The sequence below is a fragment of the Myzus persicae genome, unplaced genomic scaffold (assembly GCF_001856785.1).
Source record: "Myzus persicae strain clone G006 unplaced genomic scaffold, MPER_G0061.0, whole genome shotgun sequence".
In the NCBI taxonomy this organism is placed as follows: domain Eukaryota; kingdom Metazoa; phylum Arthropoda; class Insecta; order Hemiptera; family Aphididae; genus Myzus; species Myzus persicae.
The window spans coordinates 67,221-92,147 of record NW_019101876.1 but is presented as its reverse complement, the minus strand read 5'-3'; the positions used below and the strand labels follow the sequence as shown (position 1 = coordinate 92,147).

The 24,927-nt window shown below is 29.8% G+C and overlaps 1 protein-coding gene across 3 annotated transcripts; it reads right to left on the bottom strand.

Annotated features, from left to right (window-relative positions):
* Window positions 1-210: 210 nt before the first annotated feature.
* LOC111030626 (lysosomal alpha-mannosidase-like) lies at window positions 211-23,240 on the bottom strand. Of its 3 annotated transcripts, none has more exons than XM_022310214.1 (16): window positions 22,937-23,240; window positions 18,206-18,308; window positions 16,890-16,971; window positions 16,588-16,773; window positions 15,234-15,439; window positions 9,465-9,601; window positions 8,956-9,089; window positions 5,976-6,195; window positions 5,534-5,733; window positions 4,165-4,588; window positions 3,264-3,480; window positions 3,050-3,167; window positions 2,688-2,964; window positions 2,362-2,601; window positions 1,052-1,201; window positions 211-661 (listed from the first exon to the last, which is right to left on the bottom strand). In XM_022310214.1, exons 1-16 carry the CDS (start codon window positions 23,039-23,041, stop codon window positions 434-436), a joined length of 3,027 nt encoding a protein of 1,008 aa, XP_022165906.1. In that variant the 5' UTR covers window positions 23,042-23,240; the 3' UTR covers window positions 211-433. The 3 variants fall into 3 exon arrangements, with proteins under 3 accessions (XP_022165906.1, XP_022165904.1, XP_022165905.1); XM_022310212.1 differs by lacking the exon at window positions 8,956-9,089 and adding an exon at window positions 9,156-9,292 and having other exon boundaries at window positions 22,937-23,239; XM_022310213.1 differs by lacking the exon at window positions 8,956-9,089 and adding an exon at window positions 6,708-6,841 and having other exon boundaries at window positions 22,937-23,239.
* Between the last annotated feature and the right edge of the window lie 1,687 nt (window positions 23,241-24,927).

Genomic DNA, 24,927 nt, shown 5'->3' with positions numbered 1-24,927 from the left:
ATTCAATGATGTGGAAAACATATTTATATTATAACAATAGTGTGCAGACTATAGTCTGTTCTAAGTTCGACTTTTAAGAATTCATATTTGTTTAAAACTTGTATTTTTATTACCTTTAATATAATTACAAAAATTCATAATTTATTCAACTTAATTTTACGATCTTTTTATGAGCAAAAAATAATGGTGTGTTCAATAAAGGAAAACAAATTCAATGTTAAAAAACAGTTTTAATTTCAGTCTAAATCGTACCTCTGGAATGTATCAAGTAATAACCTATGTAAATGTGTACATTATAAATACCTTACATTCTACGTACCTACATATAACAATTTATTTGTATCATTAAAAATTATAAATAAAATATTATTTCTAAAAATTTCTATAATATTCTATTCTAAAATGCAATACACTAAAAATTTTTGGTAACGAATCACGAAGAATTTGGAATAATTTCAGCTACGAACGTCCTTATCTGCATCGGAGTTAACATGACATGCTTGGGGTCGATCGATGTTTGGTCAGACCTCTTCAGCTGTTCAGTGCCTGAAGAATTGCTATTTTCTGGCATCCAAGTAAGTTTAATGTTTTCCGAGAGCCATTGGTTTCCACCCAATATTGTCTCCTTTAGTGAAACTATACGGAACTTCGTAAACAAGTCCTAAACCAATCAAAAAGTTGTTATAAAATATTTTTAAAAAAAAATAAGAATATTATAATTAATTAATAATTATAAAACTTTAACGGTTTCGACAACTAATCGAATAAAATTAGGTTATTGTACAACACTTATAAATACGAGCCAAAACCTTGATAACCGCCTCAACTATGCAAACATTAGAAAATATTGTAATTAAAAATATTAAAACGAGTTATACTATACTTGTTCCATTTAAATTTAAAACTTAAAACCCATAATATAAAAACTATAAAAACACTAGACATTTCAAGGTAAATTTAAACAAAATAAATATCCAACAAGAACATAAAATGATCCTAAAGTCACTTTAAATTCAAAACTAAAACTTAGGTAATAAAAAAACGAACAAACCTGTACGTCTATGACAATTGGAGTGGACAAATTTTTATTTTCATTGTACTCGAATATGTGCTCAAATCTCAATAACACTGACCCGTCTTTCCATGGTTCCAAAGTTAGTAGCTGTACGTTATTCGGTAAAGGTTTTTTCAGACCAGAAAACTAAAAAATTGTACACTCAATTAAGATGTTTTAAACTTATAAATCAATTGAAAATAAAATGGAAGCACATTAATTGCAAACTTAGTTTGTATTACCTAATTATAATTATTTTGTATAAACAAAAAAAATATGTATACTTAAATCTTATTCCATTTATTTGCAATTACAATTAATTTGATGTCAGTTTTATATTTTCATAACTTACTGGAGATATGCTTCATTAATAAAATTTACATTTTTAATTTTGTTATAGACAATATAATAATTATTATTCATAAGTTGTTCAGTTTTACTACGAAACTGTTGAATAAAGTTTACTAAATGTGAGTGTTTTTGATTTAAAATCTGTATTTAAAACGTTTATTTCCTAATTAAAATTTTTTTTTTTAATGATCAAGACAATAATTTTTAATTTATTCGTAGAAACTTAGTTAGAAACTAAGTTCATACTTCAAAAATATATCGTATATTAACATATACATATATTCAAAATTTGTATTTTTAAATGGTAAAAATATTAATAGCATGCACTCTAGATTCCGATATATTATATGTTGTATATCTTGTATGTCATTAGAATTGTAAATTAAATAATTTTCTAGAACACGATTCCGTCTTATTTATATAATTTAGTAAGTGACCAACAAAAAGTAACCTTAATGGAGTTACTAGAAAAATTATTATTTTTATTATTGCATCGTTTTAAATAAACCATATCAATATTCGTCCATACAGAAATATAAATTATTTTCTAAAGCGAACACGTCATCGCAAAGCCCTGAACAGAGAGTTTTCTTATTATGATTATGATTAGTCTCCCATCTCCCTCAAAGTTTTTAGATTATATTTTACAGAATAAAATATTTTTGAATTTTGATTATACAATTAACATATTACAGCATCGCCATTTAATATGTTTTTATATTTTCTCATAACTTAGTTTTATCTTTCACTAGTTTGTAACACATACGTAAATCAAAATTTTTTTTGTACCCACATACCATTTATATTATGTAGATACACATGAAGTGGGCTTACAATCTCAGATTGAAACTAATTATTGTTACATTAGTATAAATATTTATGATAAATTTAATATATTTTACGTAGTTTTTAAATTATGAACATTTTTTTTCAGTTAAATATTTATTTCATCTTACCTGTAATGCAGTAGATTTTTTTAAATCTTTGTAAGATACAACACTGTGTTTCTTTGTGAAAAAATATTGCGGCCTGATAAGTTTTCTTTGTGCCAATAGTCTTTCTACCTCAAATAGTTTATCAACTGGTCCATAAGTTAAATAGTGATGTCCTCTGGCTACCAAGCCCACTCCAAAAGCGGTCTCATTCAACGCTTCGTCAACGCCAAAGGCATCGTCGACGAATATCCTTCTATGTACCTAAGAATGAAATCATTAAAGTCGTTATAATGACGTCGCAAGAGAATATATTCTGATACAAAATTTAATATATTATATGTGGGTACCATGAGCTCGATTTCACCATCTTGAAGACTGGATCCTCCTTGAGACCTGTCGTTGAGAACGGAAAACCGCGTTTGTTGGTCTGTTAACGATATGCGAGAAGTAATTGGATAATAGTTTCCCGTTACGTTTTCCACGTTTTCTCTTAACGTGAACGAAGGTCTATAGTTCAATATGCGTTTCAACATTTCTCGGCCGTTCGAATCGGTGTAGAATGTTTGATTGTTTTTGTAGAACGGAATGCGAAAACGTGATATGACTTCCTTCCCAATTTTATCGCTGAGACACACAGAACAAACAAAATCAGCAACGTTAGATTGGGTCTGATTGGGATTAACCAACAAAAAAAATTTAATTTATTTACTCGTTTGGTATGGGTCCCACAAGCCATTCGAATTCAATATTATCATCTCCGTTGTATAATCTTATCACCTGACTCACCCATTCGTTGCATTCTCTATGAATTTCTTGCACTACAGGTCCTGAAGATCAATATAAATAATACCATGTTGCAATGAAAAGCAAAAAAAAATACTGACACTAACACAAATCGATTTAATTAAAAAAAAACCTCTAACCTGAGACGCGCTGCGGCTTTTTCTGATTATCGCAAACAGGAATAGGTGAACCATCGGGACGAAATATATAAGCTCCCGAAGCTCTCTTATAATCTTTTGAGTTATCTCCGACCATACTTTTGTAATATAAAAATTCCTGAATTAACGGTATTTCCTCGTTATCGACGTACATTACGAAACGTCTTGGGTCGCTATCATCGATTGTCAGACCTAAACGCTAAAAACAACAGATAATTTTAATGAACATATTGTTTTAAAATAATGGTTCTGAGTCACATATATGAGCGAAATAATTGTGTGGTATATTTAAATTATTTATTTTTTATAAATACACATAGTTTTGTTTGAAATATCCAGTATACAATTAATTTAAAGTATTCATAAAAAGTTCATATTAAAAGCCAACAGACACTCATGTCAAAATGTTTATTTACTACACTATTAAAATTAAATATTTGTTGAAAGGTACCTAAAATTATTTTAAGCAAAGATAACTATTCAGGGGAAACAGCATTTGTTTATTTATTTATTATTTATTTGATTAGATATACTACTAATGGTAATATTAAATAAGATAAATATGTGGATTGAGTGTAAACATTTTTTTTAAATGGTCCCGAATTGGTTATTTATAGAAAAACTAATAAAATCGAATTTTTTGCTATTTTATCCAATTGGGTCTTTAAATACTAAGCGTTAAAGATAAAATAAGTTTTTAAGAAAATGTTTTGAAAAATTATTGGAAATAGATAATGTTATTATGTACATTTTCAACAATAATACCCGATTCGCTTGCATAAATCAAAATATATAAAAGATACGAGTTTAATAGGTGACAACAATAATATTATATATTATTATGTCGTATACCTAACAAATACATAACAACCGTGGTGCTTACTCTATCGCCGAGGTCCAAGGGACTTTCGGTTTCCGATTGCGCCGACCTCTCGGCTCGCAATCTGTTGAGATAACTACTACTCGGCTCTTTCGTAATTAAATACGACTTGTACCCGAGCGGTGGCAAATCGTCGGCTTGGAACACAAGTTCGGAGGTGGCCGACGACTTGCGGCCCGGTATGCGCAGGACTGCGCTTGGCAAAGGCACGAACTGCACCGTGAGCCTTTGCCCCGAAGGGTCGACCACGCTGTAGGCCGTCTCACTGGGTATGGGCAACCGGACGAATTCCGTGACCGGTCGACTCAACGGGTTGTAAAGTGTGAGCACAAATTGTTCGCTGTGTTCGGACACTTCGCACTGGCTTATGTTCAACAGTTGACAGGTCTTGCAATCTGCAGAAGTTTCTATGCCGGCAGCCAACCCTCTGAAAAGGAAAGCGCATACCTAGATGTAGTTGTTTTTTATTCGACGGGTAGGTATGCCTGTATTTATTACATTATAATCAGTGACTATAAGTGCCAATTTGAAGGGTATAAGCATTTTTCACGTACTTAGGTTTTAGTGACCACGGGGACATATAATGACCTTATTATAGAGTGGAAAAAAGATTGTACCTATCTCTTCCTTCGAAATATTTATTTTCTTTCATTCCTAATTGTGTAAATCAGGCACACGTGTATATACTTTATACTTTAAGAAGGTAGGTTATGGATAATTATTTAATCACTTATATACTTGACCAATTTTCTCAATTATCTGATGCTAACAAATAAACTCCGAAGCGTTCACACTGAATTATCCATGTGCAAGATTATAAGCGTATTGTGATGGATATTTTTACGTTATTGTAACAGTTGGTGATGATTATCTATCTAGGTTATGGATTCTCAACTTAGATTTGGTCATTAGCTCTCGAAATATTTTTTGATAAACACCCGAAATTAACTATGTAGGTACCTACGATCTAAGAATATTGAAAATTTCAAATAATTTCAGAATATTTTTTTCCCGTGTTTTATGCCGGGTTGCGCGAACAATCACTAAACGTTTAACGAATCAAATAGTCCTCTAATGGTACCTTAAACATGACTTAGTGACCCATGATGTGACCATTAAAATTGTATTGAACAATATTGTTCATACAACCCGGCATACAATTTCTAAGAGATATAGGTACGCAGTATATCCAAGTATCGTCTTAAATTTAACGAGCATTCGTTAAAAAAAAACTAGAAACGATTTACGTTACGCAAGTCTCAGTACTCCCCCCTCCCCCAAAACCATTACACTATAAGCATTATTATTATTGTTATTATTATTATTATTATTATTATTATTATTATTATTATTTGTAGATATCACGCATTACGATAATATCGTGCACGAAGCTTCTTCGCACTCTTCCATGGCTTCGCTCAATAACCGCGCGTAATCGTTGGCCACGTGTTGTTTCTCTGTACCGGTAATGGCGTCGTGGTGTTGCATCATGCCCATCGTTTCGCGGAGTGGAGTGATTTTTGGCTCGTATTTGGCGCCCGTTAGACTCTGGACGGACAATTGTTTGCACGTCTAAAAAATATTAATAGATATTTAGTCGATATTTTTATTAGAACAATATAAACTTATTATTGTTAATAGTCAATGCTAGAACACAAAATCGTGGTGATGGTTAGTAGGTCGAGTATTTCGGTTTATCAAGTCATGATTAGAATTATGATAACTATAGACTATATAATATAGAGCATATAGCATGTATACACTTTAACTGTTAAGTATCATGTTATACACACTGATTTCAATGGTTGACGTACCTGTAAATGATTGTTTCCTCTTCGTTCGTAGTACTTTTGTGTGGGCCTCGACGTGAAATATCCAGTCCAATACGAATGTTTGTCGCTTTTGTATGGGAAAAAGTCATCTTGCTTGGTCGGGAACGTAATTTTCTGATCGTTAACAGCTTTTAGATAACATGATGGTGTAGAGTAAATAGCGTTAATTTTACTTCCGGAAGCTTGTTTTGAGTTTATATGTCTACAAACGATATAAGGCTAAGTCAGGAATCCATGATTTGTTTAATTAAAAGAAATTAATTGTCCATATACCACAGTTGTTAATAGTATTAAAAATGTTTTAGACCAACCCAAACCACCGTGCAAAATAGGTATCAAAAAATTGTATTGTTAATGATGTGAAGTAGTGAACATAAAATATAATTTAAATATTATAGTGACCTGCTGTCATTTTTTCCCCTCGTCTCAATACTGGTTGTGAACCAGTAACAACTTCTTTCTAACTATTGATATTTTGAAATTTGATCTTGAATTTGTGTTTTTTTTTTTTTAAATAGGGAAGTAATTTTTTGTCGTAAACCGTATTTGATATATTATATAAGATACCAATTTTCAGGACCAACTTTTCGACATCAAAACTTAAATTACAACTATTAATTTCCATTCCTTTCATAGTTTCATTCTATTAGAATTGACTATTGAAATTAAAAAAATCAATAAATGCACATCATATAGGTACAATGTTATACTAACTTAATTAATTTATCCATGCTATAAAAGTTAACAGCTGCATCTGCGTATTGGAAATCATCACCCATTGTTAATATAATATTATTAGTTCGATAATGAATAGATTGATTGGTTGCATATGCAATAAGTCTTTGAGCCTGAAAACATTGTCCATTATTATGATTACCGAAAGAAAAAAATCCTGCACGGTTTTTAAATGTATAATAGTATGATTTATATTTTCTTGATATATTATATAAATACAAGAAGCAGTCACTTTAATAGTTGCTCAAATATTTTATTCCGATAAATTATTTGATTCACAACTGTTGAGCTATATAGTGGGCTTAATTACATATGACATTTTGGTAAAACAATGACAATACGCTTTTAAGAATTTTTTTAATAAACAAATTAACATGTCAATAATACTGTCAATTCTTTGCGTTATCACAAATTGTGTTCATAATATATTTTTAATTTCTTAATATTTCGTAATCAATAATAATTTACTTGTAGAAAGGTTGTAGGATTATTAATGAATCACAGAAAGCATTCAAAATATTTTGCAAGAAAGAACTAACAAGTTTAAATTAGTCAAATAAGGTAGACGAATCGCCATCATAGCCACTTTTCTACTACAGAGGTTGGTAGACTGTACTTCACTCAGAAACTTTCGAATGCGATAATAGAGTAAACAATGTATTACTATTAAAAAGAAATGTACATAAAACTTGTAAATTTATTTAGGATATACATATACAGATTACAGACAAATAGATGACAGAGAAATTTTTTACTTCATCTGGTTGAAAAATGTATTGTTCTTTTTTCGTAATATTTAGAAACTAAATGTTTAATAATATGACCTTAGGAAAAAATAAATAATTATGACTTCAAAGTTTATTTTATTATTGTAACTTTGTAAATAATAAAGAGGCTCAAAACAGTTTTCAAAAGTTTTCACTTTGTAGTATGTACAACATAGTATTTTATTATAATGTGTTGCCGTTACAACAATTTTTAATATTTTTTTTTATTCTTCCAAAAATTAAATTGTTTATTCTCAGTCACAATGAATCTATTTTATAATTATTTTAACACGTATTCCACAATACAACTCAAAAAACAAAAATTAATAAATATCTTTAAAAGTTCAAAAGATTTATATTTTATTTGGTATAACTCATATTACTGATGGTAATATTGATTTCAAAACGTAAATTTATATTTGACACTTTGTATTTTAGATTTAAAAAAAAATCATTCTTGGTATAAAACTATACAATATGATTATAATGATTAGGAGAATTTCTAATTGAATGTTTAAAACAATCAAATTTGTTTGTTAGAAAACTTTTTTTTAGATAAAACTATATAGTTCTTATTATTTTGCCTTTTCTTCATTAAAATAACTTTGAACCCGGGTTTAGAATTTGTTCTTCTATAATAATTTAATATGAAATTCAAAGATGTAAATGTGGTTTATTTGACACAAAGTTCAGTATGTTTACATGATTTATGTTTATTTAATAAGTTTATGATAAATTGTTTTAGTTACGGGATCTATATGAATATATTATTTTAATATTTTTGGTGTCTTATATTTATACCTATCAGCTGTTTTTTAATCAAATAAAATAAAAGTTAAATTTAGCTTAATAATATCTATAATTGTTCCCAGACAACAATTTGTTGTCTAAAAATAACATTATAACATTATACTAATTTTATAACGTTTTAATTCTAAATAATATTATCATAACAAATTGCTGTCCGGGTTAAAATTGTGTTATTATTAAGTAAATATATGTATGTGTGTGTTCCCTTGTGTTCAACCATTTGAAATTTCTTATAACAAAGATTATTTTGAACTTCAAAATCTGTAATCATTATATTTTTGCGTCCATGTTGTCTATACTCAAATGTTTATCGCACAACCATCAAAACCTTCTGTCCAGACAGTGTTAATGCTATATTGTTATGGCGTACAAATTTAGAAAGGAAAAAAAGTATCAATTATTATCGTTGTTGTGCTGTGTTTGAACAACGTAATACCTAATAATAATATTATGTCGACGGACGGTGGTCGGTGGCGACGACGAATTACACGTGCCGTACACTTTAGAATAATATTATATTATATAGGTACACATCTCCACGATATGGGTAGTTTACGCGATTTAATGGTTATTATTTGAACGCGTGCAAGTGAAGTGAAGCCAGCAAATATTTTACAAAAGTCATTGTGCGCCATGCCGTGTGTACTAACTTAATGAGTTTGTTCATACTACGAAAGTTAATAGCAGCAGAAGTGTACTGGAAGTCTTCGCCCATTGTTAATATCACATTGTTAGAACGGTATTGAGAACCTTGTTTTTCAACGTACTCAATCAACCGGATCGCCTGAATGTGTATATACATCGTACGTACATGTGTTTAATAATCGAATACATAACGTTGGTGATTTACTTGATTAATTTGTCTAAGGATTTGAAATAGTAATTGGCGTCTTGGTACGTAAAGTCTCCGCCCATTGTCAATATCACGTTGCCGTGGTTCTGGTATGCTTTCTCTTGGTACCGCAAGTAATTCATCAAATAATTCGCCTAATATATTTTGATTTTTTTTTTTTATTGCCGAATGTACAAAAACATAATACATATAATCTATATGCATATGTGTACAGACCGCCAACGGAGAGTGGTGGTCAAAAAATGCATACAGAACGTCGTTGGTCGGGAGGGGGGGGGGAAATGTTTTAATTGTTCAATACACTACCTTGGCCTCTACGTTGTACTCGGGACTCCTTATGTCGTCCACGATCGGATTGATGCCGCACACGATGTCGAAACAAAAGCCGTCAGGTGCACTGTAGTAGTTGTAGAGAACTTGTGTGTAGAGATCAGCTGACGAACCTAAACCGAAAGTGAAACGATTATGAGACAAGCAGAGTATATCTAAAGGTATGACCATTGACAAACTATAGCATTATGGGTTTATATGAAATTATAACGACATATATTGGAGGGTACTGGCTGCTGGGCGACAACAGTAGAACTCCGTTATCGGGTCAATCAATTCAAGTTTATGCAATTTAAATTTTTAATAACTTAATAAGATTTTGTTAACATTTTACTCTATTTGTATGATAATATGCTGGAATAATCCTTGAAATACGAGCGCGATGTAATAAAACTAAAGTTTACAATATGAAATAAATATCACATGACTTAACTCAAATTAATTAAAATTAAATAATTAAAAATGAAAATTAGGTTACACATTAGCGCTCGAAATCAACCCTCTTATATAGGATCGTCGGCTATATATATGTAAGAAATGGTTGCATATACCAATATAAAAAATTAATTTAAGTCTCACCTAAGTTCAGTTTTTAAATGCACAAATAACATGTTAATTATACATTATATTGTATTATAATTTATAACCAATACGAGTACGTCATTATTATATTATTTAGAATACTTAAAAATAAAAAAACGGTCCTAAGTTTGTTAAAAATTGAAGGTTGTTGTTTTTTTTTTTAAGTTTTAAGGAACTTAGTAAGTGCTAATACATGGACTCAATTAGTATTGCATTTAAAACTTCACTGGACTCAATAAGTATCTTAAAACAACCCTGGACCCAATGCGTTCTAAAAGGTTTTATTGGGACTCAGTTTGTATGCAGCCGCTCTGTCAAAACTGCTACCGTATCATACATTAGCAATACAATGGCAGATGACTCGATTTCAACTTTCAGTAACTCATTATGGAATTTAATATCCGAAGTACGCTCACTCCCAGGTAGAGAAGAATGGCACCATGCACATTATTAACAGGGGCATAATTAGGTGGAATACAAAGAATTTTAAGAGCATAATCGCAAGTTTGCAAAACGCAAATACTTTTGATGAAATATTTCAAAGTGAATTGAATCACCAAAATTCTGAAGATTCTCTAAAACACTATGCTCACCAACAATACGAATACAGGACCACAAAATCACGTTTTAACGGGCACACTTGACCGGAAGTCTATAACCAAACTAATAACTTAACCAAGAGTTTTAAAAGACTTGCAGACTTACAACACATATATAAAATATGGAGGGGGCAAGAAAGGACAAAGGATATGGATTCTTTTTTATTAAATATACCAGTTGGGCGCATTTATAGTTCTTTTATATGTCACATTCTTCGTTAAGAGATAGTACGTGATATCTTCATCTTTCTAACGAAAAACTTTAAAAAAAATAAGTTCAGCAGTTCCAATTTTATGCTTTTAACCTAAATATTAGAGTGAATATTAGAGTATAATATTAGAGTTATATTTAAATTTTAAAGGTAAGAACATAGGTTTATCTATAAATATAATATACCTATGACGTGATAAATGTGAAATGGTAGTATTTAAAATGCTCATAACTCAGACGAAAATTGAAAGATATTTTAAAAAAATAATGATAGAACACTGCAGATAATGTTCTTACCTTTAGGCTTTAAGTTTGATAATGTCATTCGCTGTAATGTTAAAGCTTAAAACATAAAATGGGAACGGATGAGCACAAATCTGTTATGTTGGCCATATTTCGCAAGACAGACAGCACGCGTGGGTTGGTAGTGCTCTTAGTATTCTGGAACACGTGTCACAAACATTCTGTACACGTTAACATCTTTCAACTAATTAGTAACTCTTATTACAAATTTTATTATCGTGTAAAATATTTTCATCCCTTCGTCAGTCTCGCGAGATACCTATACATAGAACATAATATGATATACTACCTCGTGATTTTATGAATGGGATTTCATAATGCAATAGCATTCATTAATGGTAGCCCAACTTTCGTCTACCTTTTGTCGATAGGTATAGTCAATGTTATTTATTTTTAGATTTTGGTTAGGCTTTGTTTTATTCAAGTATCATACTCATACCGAAATTGGCTGTTTTGTACATCGCGGGCTAAGCGTGTTACTTCTTGTGCCAAGGCCATACAAATTATATTTATGATACAGACAAATCGTGTAGTATAAATATATATATTTTGTTGTATCTAAATCAATTATACCTGGACATGTATTTTATTTTTTTTATTTTTTATTTTTTTTTTAATTGATCCTGAGCCCGGCAACTGTGGCCATTAGCTATTAGTAGGTACTGTAGGTTTTTGTATTGATGGTTTGTATGTTTTTGGTACGGTAAGGGGGAACACGTGTGTGTTTGTTTTGGCAGAATTTCGAATGGGGCACCCGTAGGTTTCTGCCATGCCCCGGGGGTGGGGGATGGCAGCACTTGCTCTCCGGTCACCGCGACTTGTCCGGAGAAAAATGCCGCCCGGTGGCCGAGGATCGAACCGCGACCGGCTGAGTCGCAGCGGAAGAGTCAGACCACTCGGTCACCTCGTCCCCCTATTTTATTTTGTTCACCAAACTGTTCGCATTGTTAATAATGGCTTTACAAATTTAAAAAAATTAGGTTTTCTTGGATTTTTTTTTATAAAATTCAAATATTGTTTTCTACTAATATACTTATACAATACACATAATATATTTTTATGGTGTTAGTTTTTTTATAACAGTTAATTTTATGATACGATATGTAGTCGATTTAGACATACTATTTCAAGGTGATAATAAAAATAAAAATAAAACACAATACGAAAGGTTTGGAAAAACAAATAGTATTGGGGTACAATATTGTGTCCCACGCAAAAAACGCAAAGAACGTCACAAAATATCGATCTACCTACTAACGAAGGGTTAACTCGAAAAGTCGAAACTATCAAAAATATATTACACGAATGTAATGAGTTTTGGGATTATTTCAATTTTATTACAGAAAAGACGATGTTGAGGTTAGTCAAATAACACGGATAAAACAATCTCGAGTTCATGATATTTTAGTTTATAGGACTTAATACCTAAAGCTCCAACATTTCAAATGAATAATATAATATAAGTCCCATCTGAGTCAAAAGATACGCCTGAAGCGAAATCGTGCCTTTTAAAAATTCATTCATCAGGTCTTCACAAAATAAATTCTCATTGAACTTTTTATAACCAAAATATATTCTCATAAAATGTTTAGTAATATTTACACTTATGTTATTATGCTATCAATGGGGTAACCACAATATAGGTTAAACAATCATAAACACATGTGTTTATATTGATGCACTCGACAAAAATCGTATTGTTATAGAACCAGTAACACTGTCTACCCAAATAGCAAATAGACAATATTATTGTAGTATACATATTACACAATTCTAAAATCAATAAACATTAATGTCAATTGTTAATATTCAATGTACCCTCCAACGGCTCCAACATTCAACAATATTTATGTTGTTAATTATATAAATACACATTTTCAAGTCAATGAACACATATTTCTAATTATGAAATTTTTAATGTACTAATAATAAAAATGTCATTTATTTGAATTTATATTATATTGTAACGTCTTGTCGTGTATCTCATGTTATTTTTACTAGGCTTGTTAGTTGTTAAATATAATATTATATTCGTCCTCTATATGTTAATAATAGTGTAGGTCTTAGTATTTAAATTGTAATATTAACAAATATACTATTAATATAATATTATAGAACATAATTTATATTTTATTATGGATTGCAACTTTTAACTCTTAAGTTATAAGTTATAACCAATAAGAAAAACTAGTCCACAAAATAAAATATTTAAATTCATGAAGTGACCATTATAGATTCTATAATACAGAATATACATTTAGGTATATCGGTATGTTGATTTTTATTTAATTTTCTTACAAAACACATTTATTAATTATTTAAACAACCAGAAAATGTAATGACAAAAATGACCGTTATATTTGGTAAAAATTTCAAACAAATGAAAAATCATAATTAACCAGATAAGACTTTAATGAACTTATGGTGAAGGGGGTGATAAGTATAGCGGTCACGTCACGATTACTTGAAGATAAACGCTACGGAAAAAAATAAGGTTGTGTAAATAAGTGAGCAGAGTAAATTAATTTAAATTGATGAAGTGGGTAATAAACGCTGGGGGAGGGGAGGGGGATAAACAATAAAAAATATTACAAATTGAGTTTAAAAGTTAAAATATTTCTGGACGAGCGGATAAGCTAATTAAAAATGTTGGCCTAAAAAAGAGAGGCAGTGATAATAAAACAAGTGTAACGAAATTAGATTTACAGTTAAATACGATCTTTTAAAAAAAAGAACTCGGTTATTATGATCTACTTTGTAGACACGACTTGTGATCATGAATTTAATAAAATACATTGCATGTGAACGCGTGTCGTGATCTCGTGAGAATATAATATGAAGATTTCAAAACGAATTTGAAACACAATAGTTCCTAAATATAAATTATCAATCATAAATGAGGAAATGAATACATATTAAATAACATTACGTCTATAAATAAATAAATATTGTAATGTACGTAGACTTATTTTTAGTACAATTTATAATCATGTTTACCGTGCGTTTTTCCCATCATCAGACCATTAATATCTGTTTTAATGAATTAATTTCAGGAGAAACCAATTAATTAAATATAGGTGGATACAAATTAGTATAAACAAATCCAAATAATTAACTAAATTTTAAATAAAACGTGAAACGTAATTTAATTGGTTTAAGCTTGAGCTCGTTATCAGTATTTGTTGTGCACGCATAATGCATTAAAAAATAAGAGATCGACTAAACTTGTTTGGAAATAATGAGCTTACTAAATTAAAAATCAATAAAATCATAATGTATTATTCTATTATTTCATATAGTTAAGTTTTTTTAAGTTTTCATTAGTTGTATTGTCTTATTATACCATTTTATTGATTTATACAAAAGTTCAAACATCAATAAGCAGGTAAAAATGAAACTGGATATCGAGTGCTCGTTTCGCTTCGCATAATCTGACGCGAACCTGTGGTATTATTTTAGGTGTGTATTTATTTTTCAAATTTTAAAACGATCTGAAAACAATTCTGAGTGGAATTTCACGTAGGTTTACCCAAAAATAGTTTACACTTTGTTTAAAATAAATGCATTACACAAAATATATTCTTCTTCGTTTTTTCGTCACAGTATTTCAAAATATATGTTTTTTAAACTACTCTAAAATCCAAATTGCTTTTCTGTGGTGTGCAAAAATGTTGGCCCAAAACTGATTTACGAGAGAAAAAACTTTAAAAATATTTTAAAACCAATAGCCCCGGGATCTCTTCACGATAACAGACAGCAGAGTATGAATTATTATTTTCATTATTACTATAGTTTTTCGATAAAAATCGTGATATTATAATATTATAATATTATTTGTAATGGTTCGAACTCTGATAGTTTATTTCAAAGTCCCATCTCGTAATATTTTGTTCACGTTCGAAGATTTAATCCGTATTTGGGTACCTAGTATCTGCTTACAAATCTACTTATCACTACGAATGCAAATTCATGTTTAAAATACGATTAATTTAAATTCAAAATAAATTATTACAAGTTCTCTGAAATGCCGATGTATTCAAATGTAATTACCGATATTGGGACTGGATTGCCAAATCATCTCAGCCGTCTTGTTCGATAGCCTTTGTACTTTTTCCTCGTAGTCCAGTCGTCCAAAAAATAGACCATCGTAACCAAATTGTGAGAACAACGTGGCCATTTGCCTCGAGTGGCCGAACGGATCGATTTGCCACCCGATGTGAGGTCTTCCACACTCGCCGAACGTGTCGTTCAACTTTCTGTAAACGAACCAGTGATTTCAGTTACTATGCTATATTGCTATGTACCGTAAATCATATAATATTATGTACCTCATATGTTTGTTTGGAAATAGGGTGGACTCGGGGGGACTTGGACTACCCCCTAACAAAAATCTACGCCAAGTCCCTATCAAGTAAGTGCCAAGTAAGTAACATTTTTTTCTACAATTTTAAAAGTCGAACTCAATAGATGGTGTTGAAAAATAGAAAAAAAAATTTTTGAGACACAGTATTTCAGATAGGTGATTTAAACACGGATCGTAAGAACTGTTGATTTTCCCCCAAAAAATATGATGAGAGAAATATTATGAACAGATAGGTAATATTTTACCACAGATACATATGTGTTTTTTTCAGCTGTGTATTTTTCTCCGTCTGCTTAGTAGATATCAGTATACAGATATGAGACATAGTTGTTGAATGTAAACTATGTAAATAATAATTTGTATTTATGTATCGATAATCATAGTTTTGGTGGAGGGGAAACGGGGTTACGCCCAGTTTAATTTTTAATCAATTTTGTGTGGACCAGAATTTTCTCAAAAAATTTAGCCTATTTGCACTTACATAGGTACCAAAATGGTATACATTTTGTGCAGACGAAATTTTTAACCTATAATTATGTGCTCAATCCTTCTTAATTATCATTGTTGTTACTTTATTATCAAAACAAAATGTTTATAAAATATACAGTTTTTTCATACACTCGACCAAAACCTGTTTGCAGCGCAATGTTGTAGGTAACTACTTTGATTGTACACCGGTCTCGGACTGTTTCGTATCGGTTTAGAAATATTTCACACGTAATTTTTGTTCCGACTATTCTGCTGTCCCTATTATATTGTTCGCAAATGTGTGCGAACTAAACGTCGGCCAAAAATTCTAACGAACCTCTTTTGTCATCACTCATTAGGTTTGTATACGAACGACGAACAAATAATGGTCATTATTGCAATATGAATTAAAAATATGGTGACCTTAGCCGATTACAGGTGGATGCTGCGATTATTATAGGTATAGGCACGAAGTAGGGTTTACATATTATTTTATGTGTATGGTAAGTCTGATCGGTGACCGCGGCTTCGTCCGTTGTGATTCGAAGAACCTAACCCGTGTTTATCGGTTACCTTAAGCCCCAAGTGAATTGGTCGACAATTGACAAGTAATTTGCAGCTGCCTCGTCGTTCATGCTCCAAGCGCCGCCGATGAACTCCAGCCGACCGGACGCCACGAGGTCTTTCACGATGCTCTGAGTATCCTCGGACTGATCCACCCACCATTTCCAGAAGAACGCCGTCTCTACGTAGATGAACCTTTTGGGAGAGACACGTTCAAAACAAGTTGATTAAGAGAGTTCGGCGTGAGGGGCAGGGGAGGGGACTATTGGTTCTTATCAACAGTGAAATATGCGTTAATCTTTTGTACCTACCTCTTGTTCGGATCTTTTGCCAGTTCGGTAATCACAGAGTCTAAAATGAATTGCACGCCGGCCAATTGAATGGAACTGTTTGCTAAACAAAATAAAATTAAAATATAACGATCAGTACAAAAACTGTCACGCGAACATCACCGAGCCATTCTTTTGTGGTTTTTTTTACACACACCGTTGGTACTCGTAATATTGTGTATGTACTGTAAAACTTAAATTCAATTCAGTATCACTTTATTTTAGTGCAGCATTATTAATATTTTATCATAAACTAACCGAGAAGAGTCTAAAACGCCTTTCATATTTAATTGACGTTACAATTTGAATTATCAGTTTTAATATTTAATATTATGTATTAATATGTGTTTACTAAATCATATATGTTTTATGTATAGTGTATATAATATTAAATGTTTATTATATTTTCCCTTAATTCCATGAACTTAAGTCGGCGAGGCTCATGTAGAATTAAAACAGTATGCATTTTATTAGATATCGAACTACAATTTCAAATCTTAAAAATATATACATGTCTTAAATTAATTGCATTATACGATATTATGGTAATAACAGATTTTGTAACTGGAACTTAAAATTTAAAAAAGTTTGTGTTTTAATATTCAACAATATTATGCGAATTTTAGGTCATTCGTTAAATTGTTTTACTGTAGTGGATTATATTATATTTGTTTAAATGTCAACCCGGCATTATTTTTAATAGTATATTTTAAAGCAGAATATTCGTATGAAACTTTTAGTGCATAAACTATCAAATATCAAACTATTAGTTTATCATAGTTTATTATTTATAAGCTTTTAGATTAGTAAATAAGTACATTATAGTTTTCAGAGTTCTCTTGTAACTTCACTTCACAAAACTTTAAAAACCTACTTAAAAATGGTATAAACAAAACACAATATTATATAATATACTAAAAATAAACCATTGTGCATCAGAATATAAAATTTAAAACACGTTCAGCTATGAAATCGAAAAATCAAAAACCTAAAACACTACAGAATTGAAAATGGCCAGAATCACAAAAAATGTTGTACATTTAAATAAAACATGGAGCAGTCCAGTTGTATACTCTAATACACATTAATTTTTAAAAATGTTTGACTTGTAACTCAGGTCCTAATTAAGTACCAACAATAGATTACATATTATTGATGTATTTATTAATCATTAATTATTACATAATATTATTATTGTGTTGTTGTACTGCGTGCGTTAGAATAGATCATAGTTGAATTTTGGGTTTTTTAAAACTAAATTATTAATTATTGTAGACATATTAATATAATATAATTACTGCCGAAATAATATTGATCGACGGTCTTCAGCCAGCCAACATCATCGTGAGTATGAGGTATAAAGTGCACGTTGAGATATCCATCTTTGACTGGATGACACGACTGAAAAAAAAAAAATCCATATAGAAATAATAAATAATATTACTAGTCCCGGTAAATGTTCACCGTTAAGTTGTTCTACAAATAAAAGATTGTGCAGCGAGCGTCATTATTGTTTGTATACGTGCTTGGTTTATTTAATAATGTGGGTATAAGTTTACCCAGATAAACCGTGTTACACTGGCTGGTTGTTTCTGAGAAGTGTACCAAAAAGTTGGTGGACTCGTAATTTTTTCAATTATTATCACAAAATAATAATATGTTTTATTTATTGTTCCTCGTTTAACGACATTCGCTGTGTAATAATTCTAAAATGGTTTTATTTATTCATGAGGCTCTTATTCGCCGTATAGCTGGTTTGCATATAATTTTATGTCTTTAAATGTAGGTACCCTGTGTTGTATACGTCTTGTACATCTATAATGTATATTGTATGCACAGAATACCACAGTAAAACTTAAGAAAAAACTTAACAACCAATCAATGTTTACGACCGGAAAAATATTTTACCAACTAAAGTATCGATAAAACATCACAAACGTTCGATAAACTTTATGTAACGAGGATAACATTAAATTATTAATTTAATTATTGCAACATGTTTGCATCAATTCAATCCTCGTTTTGTATAAGTATTATCTACTGATAATAATTATTATTAATTTGGGTGGGTAGGTATTAGGCATTTGTTTTTATTTTTATACTTGCCCATCATATTATTTAGCAAAGTAAGAAATGGCAAGTACCTATAACTATTTTCATGCACACATATATATGTAGGTTATGATACAAATAGTGAGTCATTTAACAAAATAAATAAATACATTTTCAATAAATATTTTTCATTAAATATAAAGACGACAAAATATACGTAGTTTTATATTTGTTATTAAGAATTGTTATCATATAATGTATTCATTATTTTTAAACAGTGCTTAATACGTAGGTATGATAACTAATACGATTGTGTTACATAACATAATTTGCAGTAATTCGACATAAAATCAATAGATCACTATTTTTTCTTCCGGAAATACTACTGATTTGTATTTTAAACAAAATTGTATCAAACATTTATTAAATATAATTATAGTTTATCATCAAACAAAAACTTCGGGTACCCATAACTAATTTTAATTGTTTTTAACTCTCGGTACTCGGTATCGAAAATCCTTTGAAATTGGGCTGTAATAAAATTGAAATTACTAATTATCTACATTTTATTCCATTACTAAAATAAACACGATATTTTGTCATTGATGAGTATATATGACTTAGCCAATTTACGGTTCAATTAATTTTAATCTCGTACCTACACACATTTTTTTATTTATTTTTTAGTTCTAAACGATAGTTTATATTTTTATTATGTCGGTCAAACATACGGGTAGATTACAATTACTCTGAACTGTGCTTTTTTTATAACACGACTCCGTCCATTAAAATGTATTTTATTTTTGTACAATGTTGTCAAGTCTTACGAATTTTACTGCTGTACGGAAATAATAAAATAAATCTATAGATCAATAAACTGTTCAGAAAGCTCCCACAACACGTACAATGTATAAACTACCAATTGCATAGTATTTACCTACCAACATAATATTTATGGGTTTAAATTAATGGAGATCAAAGTTGAAACAATAACAAAATCGTGTTTCATCTCAAGAGGTAAAAAAATGGCTTCATCCAGTTTAAAACGTTTTAAGACTTTAATTAATATCTATATAAGTGTTATTATTAGCTAACTGTAGTGATATTATGCACAATACTTGACTATTTTAAAGTGCACCCTTAAAATATCCCCGTTACAAATAATTTATCAACCAAAAATATCCAATATACAAAATATCCCCAGTAATATTATCCCTTAATTCGTGAGAATATACATAAAAATATTTTTTTTTTTAATGACAAATTAGAACCACTGTCGAACTTCTCGTAAACTATGTTAGTCATACTAACATATCACTCAGAGAAATGTGTTGTAGGATTAATGAAAAACGACTGTAAAATCAAAGAAAAAAGGTGATGATTTCGAGCCTATGAAATTGCATCATAAATATAAATCAATGTACAGATTTAATTCAATGAAATCATAAGTTTTCAATAATAAAACAATTCTCATTGTTTTAATATATGTATTATTTATAATAAGAAAATAATACTTTTAAAACTAAGAAAATCCTATAATTTAATCAAATATAAGATACTCAAATTAACTGTTCAACTATTATTATTTTAATAATATTTTTATTTATAATAAAGACACAATATTTTTAAAACTAAGAGAATTATATAATTAAATTAAAACCATTTTATTTCAAATAATTATTCAATTTTAATTATTTTAATAGCTCTTTTCCTTAAGACAAGAATGTATGGTCTTTAAAAGTAAGAAAACCAAATCATTAAATTAAAACTATTTTATTTCAATCAATTGTTCAATTTTTATTATTTTAATAACTCTTTTACTTAAAACTAGAATATTTGATCTTTAAATTAAGGGAATCAAATCATTAAATTAAAATTGCTTTGTAATCAATGATAGGTATTCTTATTATTCAAATGAACCACATTGATTTGATTTTAAAATGTATAGCATCAAATGTTTTGTTTTTAACTATTACCTATTATAAGTATAAAAACATTAAGATCTTAAAAGTTAAACATGTAGGACAAATTAAAACAACATAATGTATTAAAAATTGTTTATTTTCAAATTCATCATAATAAAACTTAAGATTTTTAAAGACTACAATATTTCATATTTCATAATTTTTAATTACACATAATATATAGAATTATACAATAAAAAAAATTAGACACTATAATACTAATACACACTATATGTATATCATAGTATATAATGTATGTCAGTAGAATTCAATATAATAGTCATTTATGGTTATCTCATTTTCGACATCTTTATATAGAGTTGCGTAATTAGATACTGTTAGAACTTATAATAATAAGAATACCTGTATTTTGTCGAAATAATACAAATGATAAAATAAGTTGACAATTCAGACTATTGAAATTTTAGATAAGGTATCGGCATTACACGCATTTCTCAACTTTATACACTACAGTACTACACTATTGTAAAAGTAATGCTACATATCCTTTAATTTATATTTTAATGACTGACAGAACAATAGAAACATATTCGGAAATGTTTTAATTTTTAAAAATTAAAAAACCAAACCTGGAGCCATCTATGTTAACTAAAATTTATAAAATTATTTTAAAAAATAAAAAAATATAAATATGAGTTAATAAGGGATAATATTACTGGAGATATTTTGAATGTAGGATATTTTTTACGGGGATATTTTGAGGGTGCACCCTATTTTAATATTTTCTAATATTTGATTAAATTATTTTTTTTTTTAAAATTATTTGAACGACGATATTTAATCATAGTTGATAATAGTATCATATAAGATTGTTTATTGTATAGATAAATTCATTTTTATTCTTAAAACATGGGTTGATTATATTTATAAGCTCACAAAGAACTTTTAATTTGATTGTTTTGTGTGAAAAACTGTGGGTACATTATATTGTAAATTTGACAATATTAAAGGTTATTTAGTAAGGACCATGCCGTATATTTAAGGAATTCTTTTGTTATTTGACAAAATATACGCAATCGGGTCCTACCAAAACAAAGGGTTTGATATAATAGGTATGATCTAATTGCCACTTTAATGCCAATTACACTCCTGTTTAAATATTACCGAGGCGATAAATGTTTTTAATTGTTAATTTATATCCATGCTAATATTCAATAAATATCATTAGCGTGTTGTTTTTGTTCTTATGAAAATAGCTGCATAATATTATTCTTATTACTGTTTGAAAAATCTCAAACGGTTAGATTTGTATTATTTACCAATATTTAATATGGATTTTAATAGTATCTATGTTTTATATAAAAACAAACTTCAATCACTAGATGACAACACGTTTGCTTAACAAATCAATACTCCAAAATGTCCCCATACTGATCATCTTTTGAAGAATTACGTTTATCTATTATTTTATAAGTAAGAAATATTGAATAAGTTTATTAGACAGACATATATTTTGACAATTCATTCACGTTGTATCATTATCGAATTTATGACGACCTTATGACATCCTATGCGACCTTATGACACCCTATGTAAATAACGATTACTGTTTAACTCAAATATTGATTATCATAACATTTGATTACGTTTTATAAAAAATAATTAATGTACCTGAGGTTTTTATTTTTAGTCTTATAATATACGTAGGTATAAACTATAAATAATCAAAGAGTTTACAAGGGTGTTTAACGAAAAAAAAAAACATTTAAATGCAATGTGATTGTTATCTTTCTACAGCGAGTCTACAATTAGTATTTAATTCTGTTTTCGATATCTACAAAAAAACGTACCTATCGATGAATATTACTAAATTATTGTATACCAGAGTACTTAGGCCTACTGCAGTAACAATAATGAAGTACAGTATATTATTTAGTACGAGCGCATTATATTAGTCGTTGTACGTTACGTTAGTTTATTGTGCGGACCAAACGACTGGTTCGCTTATATCAGACCGCGATTTGCAGTGAAATTTTATTCAAATGACCGTACCTCGTATCCACATTTTGGTGTGGGTTCGATTTTCCTCCAGGGTACTGCATATGCACTCGTGCAAGCGATCAGCACCAGCAACGCCTTGTCGACGGAGCAATGCATGTCTCTCGAAATGATTGTTTTACAATAATATTCGCGAAACGGCTTATCTATGCACTACTCAACAATAATAATAATAAAAATAATAATGTGATATTGACATCGATCAACAAGTGCAGCAGGAACAGGACGAGCGCGAAATCGACAACCGGTGCACTAGCTGAAGTCGGCTGTTGTAGTAGTTGCCGACTGATACGGAGACCGGACGTTTTGACCGGTATTATAGTGTGCCATCCTACCGGTTTTCTCTACTCCTCCTGTGAACAGATAATATCGAGTGTGTGTGTGTGTGTGTGTGTGTGTGTGTGTGTGTGTGTGTGTGTGTGTGTGAGCGTGTGTGAGCGTGTGTGTACTCGTGAGTGTGTGGTAGCCGATTATGACGTTATCTCGGCCACAATAACCTTTGATCAGCGGTCAGGTGTTCAAAACAAAAACATTGAAAAAAATAAATCACAACCGAACGTTTATCTATTACGATTTTCGTCGGTTTGATTGTTATTGCAAAACTTAATGAAGCATATTGTATAGGCGACGACGTATGGTATATTACCTGTACAATTGTTGGCACATTGTTCGAAGTTTCTATGCCTAATATACCGCACCGGTCATTTATTATCGTTATTATTAATATTTGTTATTTCGTCCGAGTATAACGACGAGTACTTGGATAAGTGTAAAACTATATGAATGGACGTTATGATTGATTTGAAAAAAAAAGTAATTAAAATGAAATCATTAGTTCAATTTGTTTCAGCGTGATGAATACCGCATATAATATGTTTTTAGACTGTTTAACATGTACGCCGGATAACGAATTTAAAGTAGGTAGGTACCTACCTAGTTTGAAGTAAATGATTTAAATGACGTTTAGTTGTTCTCACAACGTTCTTTATTTGATATTTAGTCAAAACCTCGGAAAAAAGTATGGTCCAGTTTTTCAGTATACATTAAAATGTGAAATGTGAATGAGACTTTTACCTACAAACCTACTGATACTGCGTTTAGACGAGAATACGTTTTTAAATATTAGCAATAAATTAACGCGCCATATTTTTTGTTTACAGTTATTGCATTCAACATTTTACAAAAAAAATGTGAATACTTGTTTTTTAAAAGCTAAAATCTCTTGTTTTGCCTTTGTTAAAATTTCTGTTTGTCTTGAAATCCTTATATATAATTTAAGCATATTGTTCCAAAATAAAAAGTAAAGCATTTTTAAATAAATAACTGTTTTTAGTAGGTACATTTTACATTTTAAGACGTTGTTTTTTCCTGGACCTACATACATACATATTTAAATAGACGTTAACAAGTATTTATTCATTGAATTGTATGTTTTTTCTACGATACTTTGAATTCCAAAATGGTGACTGTTTACACTGTACGATTTTCTCGTGATGTCTGTATATTGACGTACAGTTACACAAACATAAGATGTGTATACGACGTATATTATAAATCCCTATGGGCTTATTTTTTTCGGTTTGTCTATTTGGTGTATTAACATAATGTGTTTTTCGGGCGTTATACTATACCTACACCATAATGCTATTATAATAGTGAAATAACGTAAAATTTGTAGACATGAAAAAAAATCAAAAAGATAGATTACGTAGATACTTCGTCCTCGGGGGATAAGAAAAAATAAAATTTCTTCGACTGTATAGAAAAATCCCAGGAAGATACCTAAGATGTTAAACGATTATAAGCCGCGCGCGACGTAGATCTTATTATAATAAACTGCTTCGATGGACGACAGAAGAATATAATATCATCTAATTGTCACAATGATCTCCGTGGAAATAAACGGTAAAACGTAAAAAAAATGTTTACAATTTAAGCGATCTAATAAAAAATAATTAGGTACATAAGCCTAAAGTGCAGCGAGC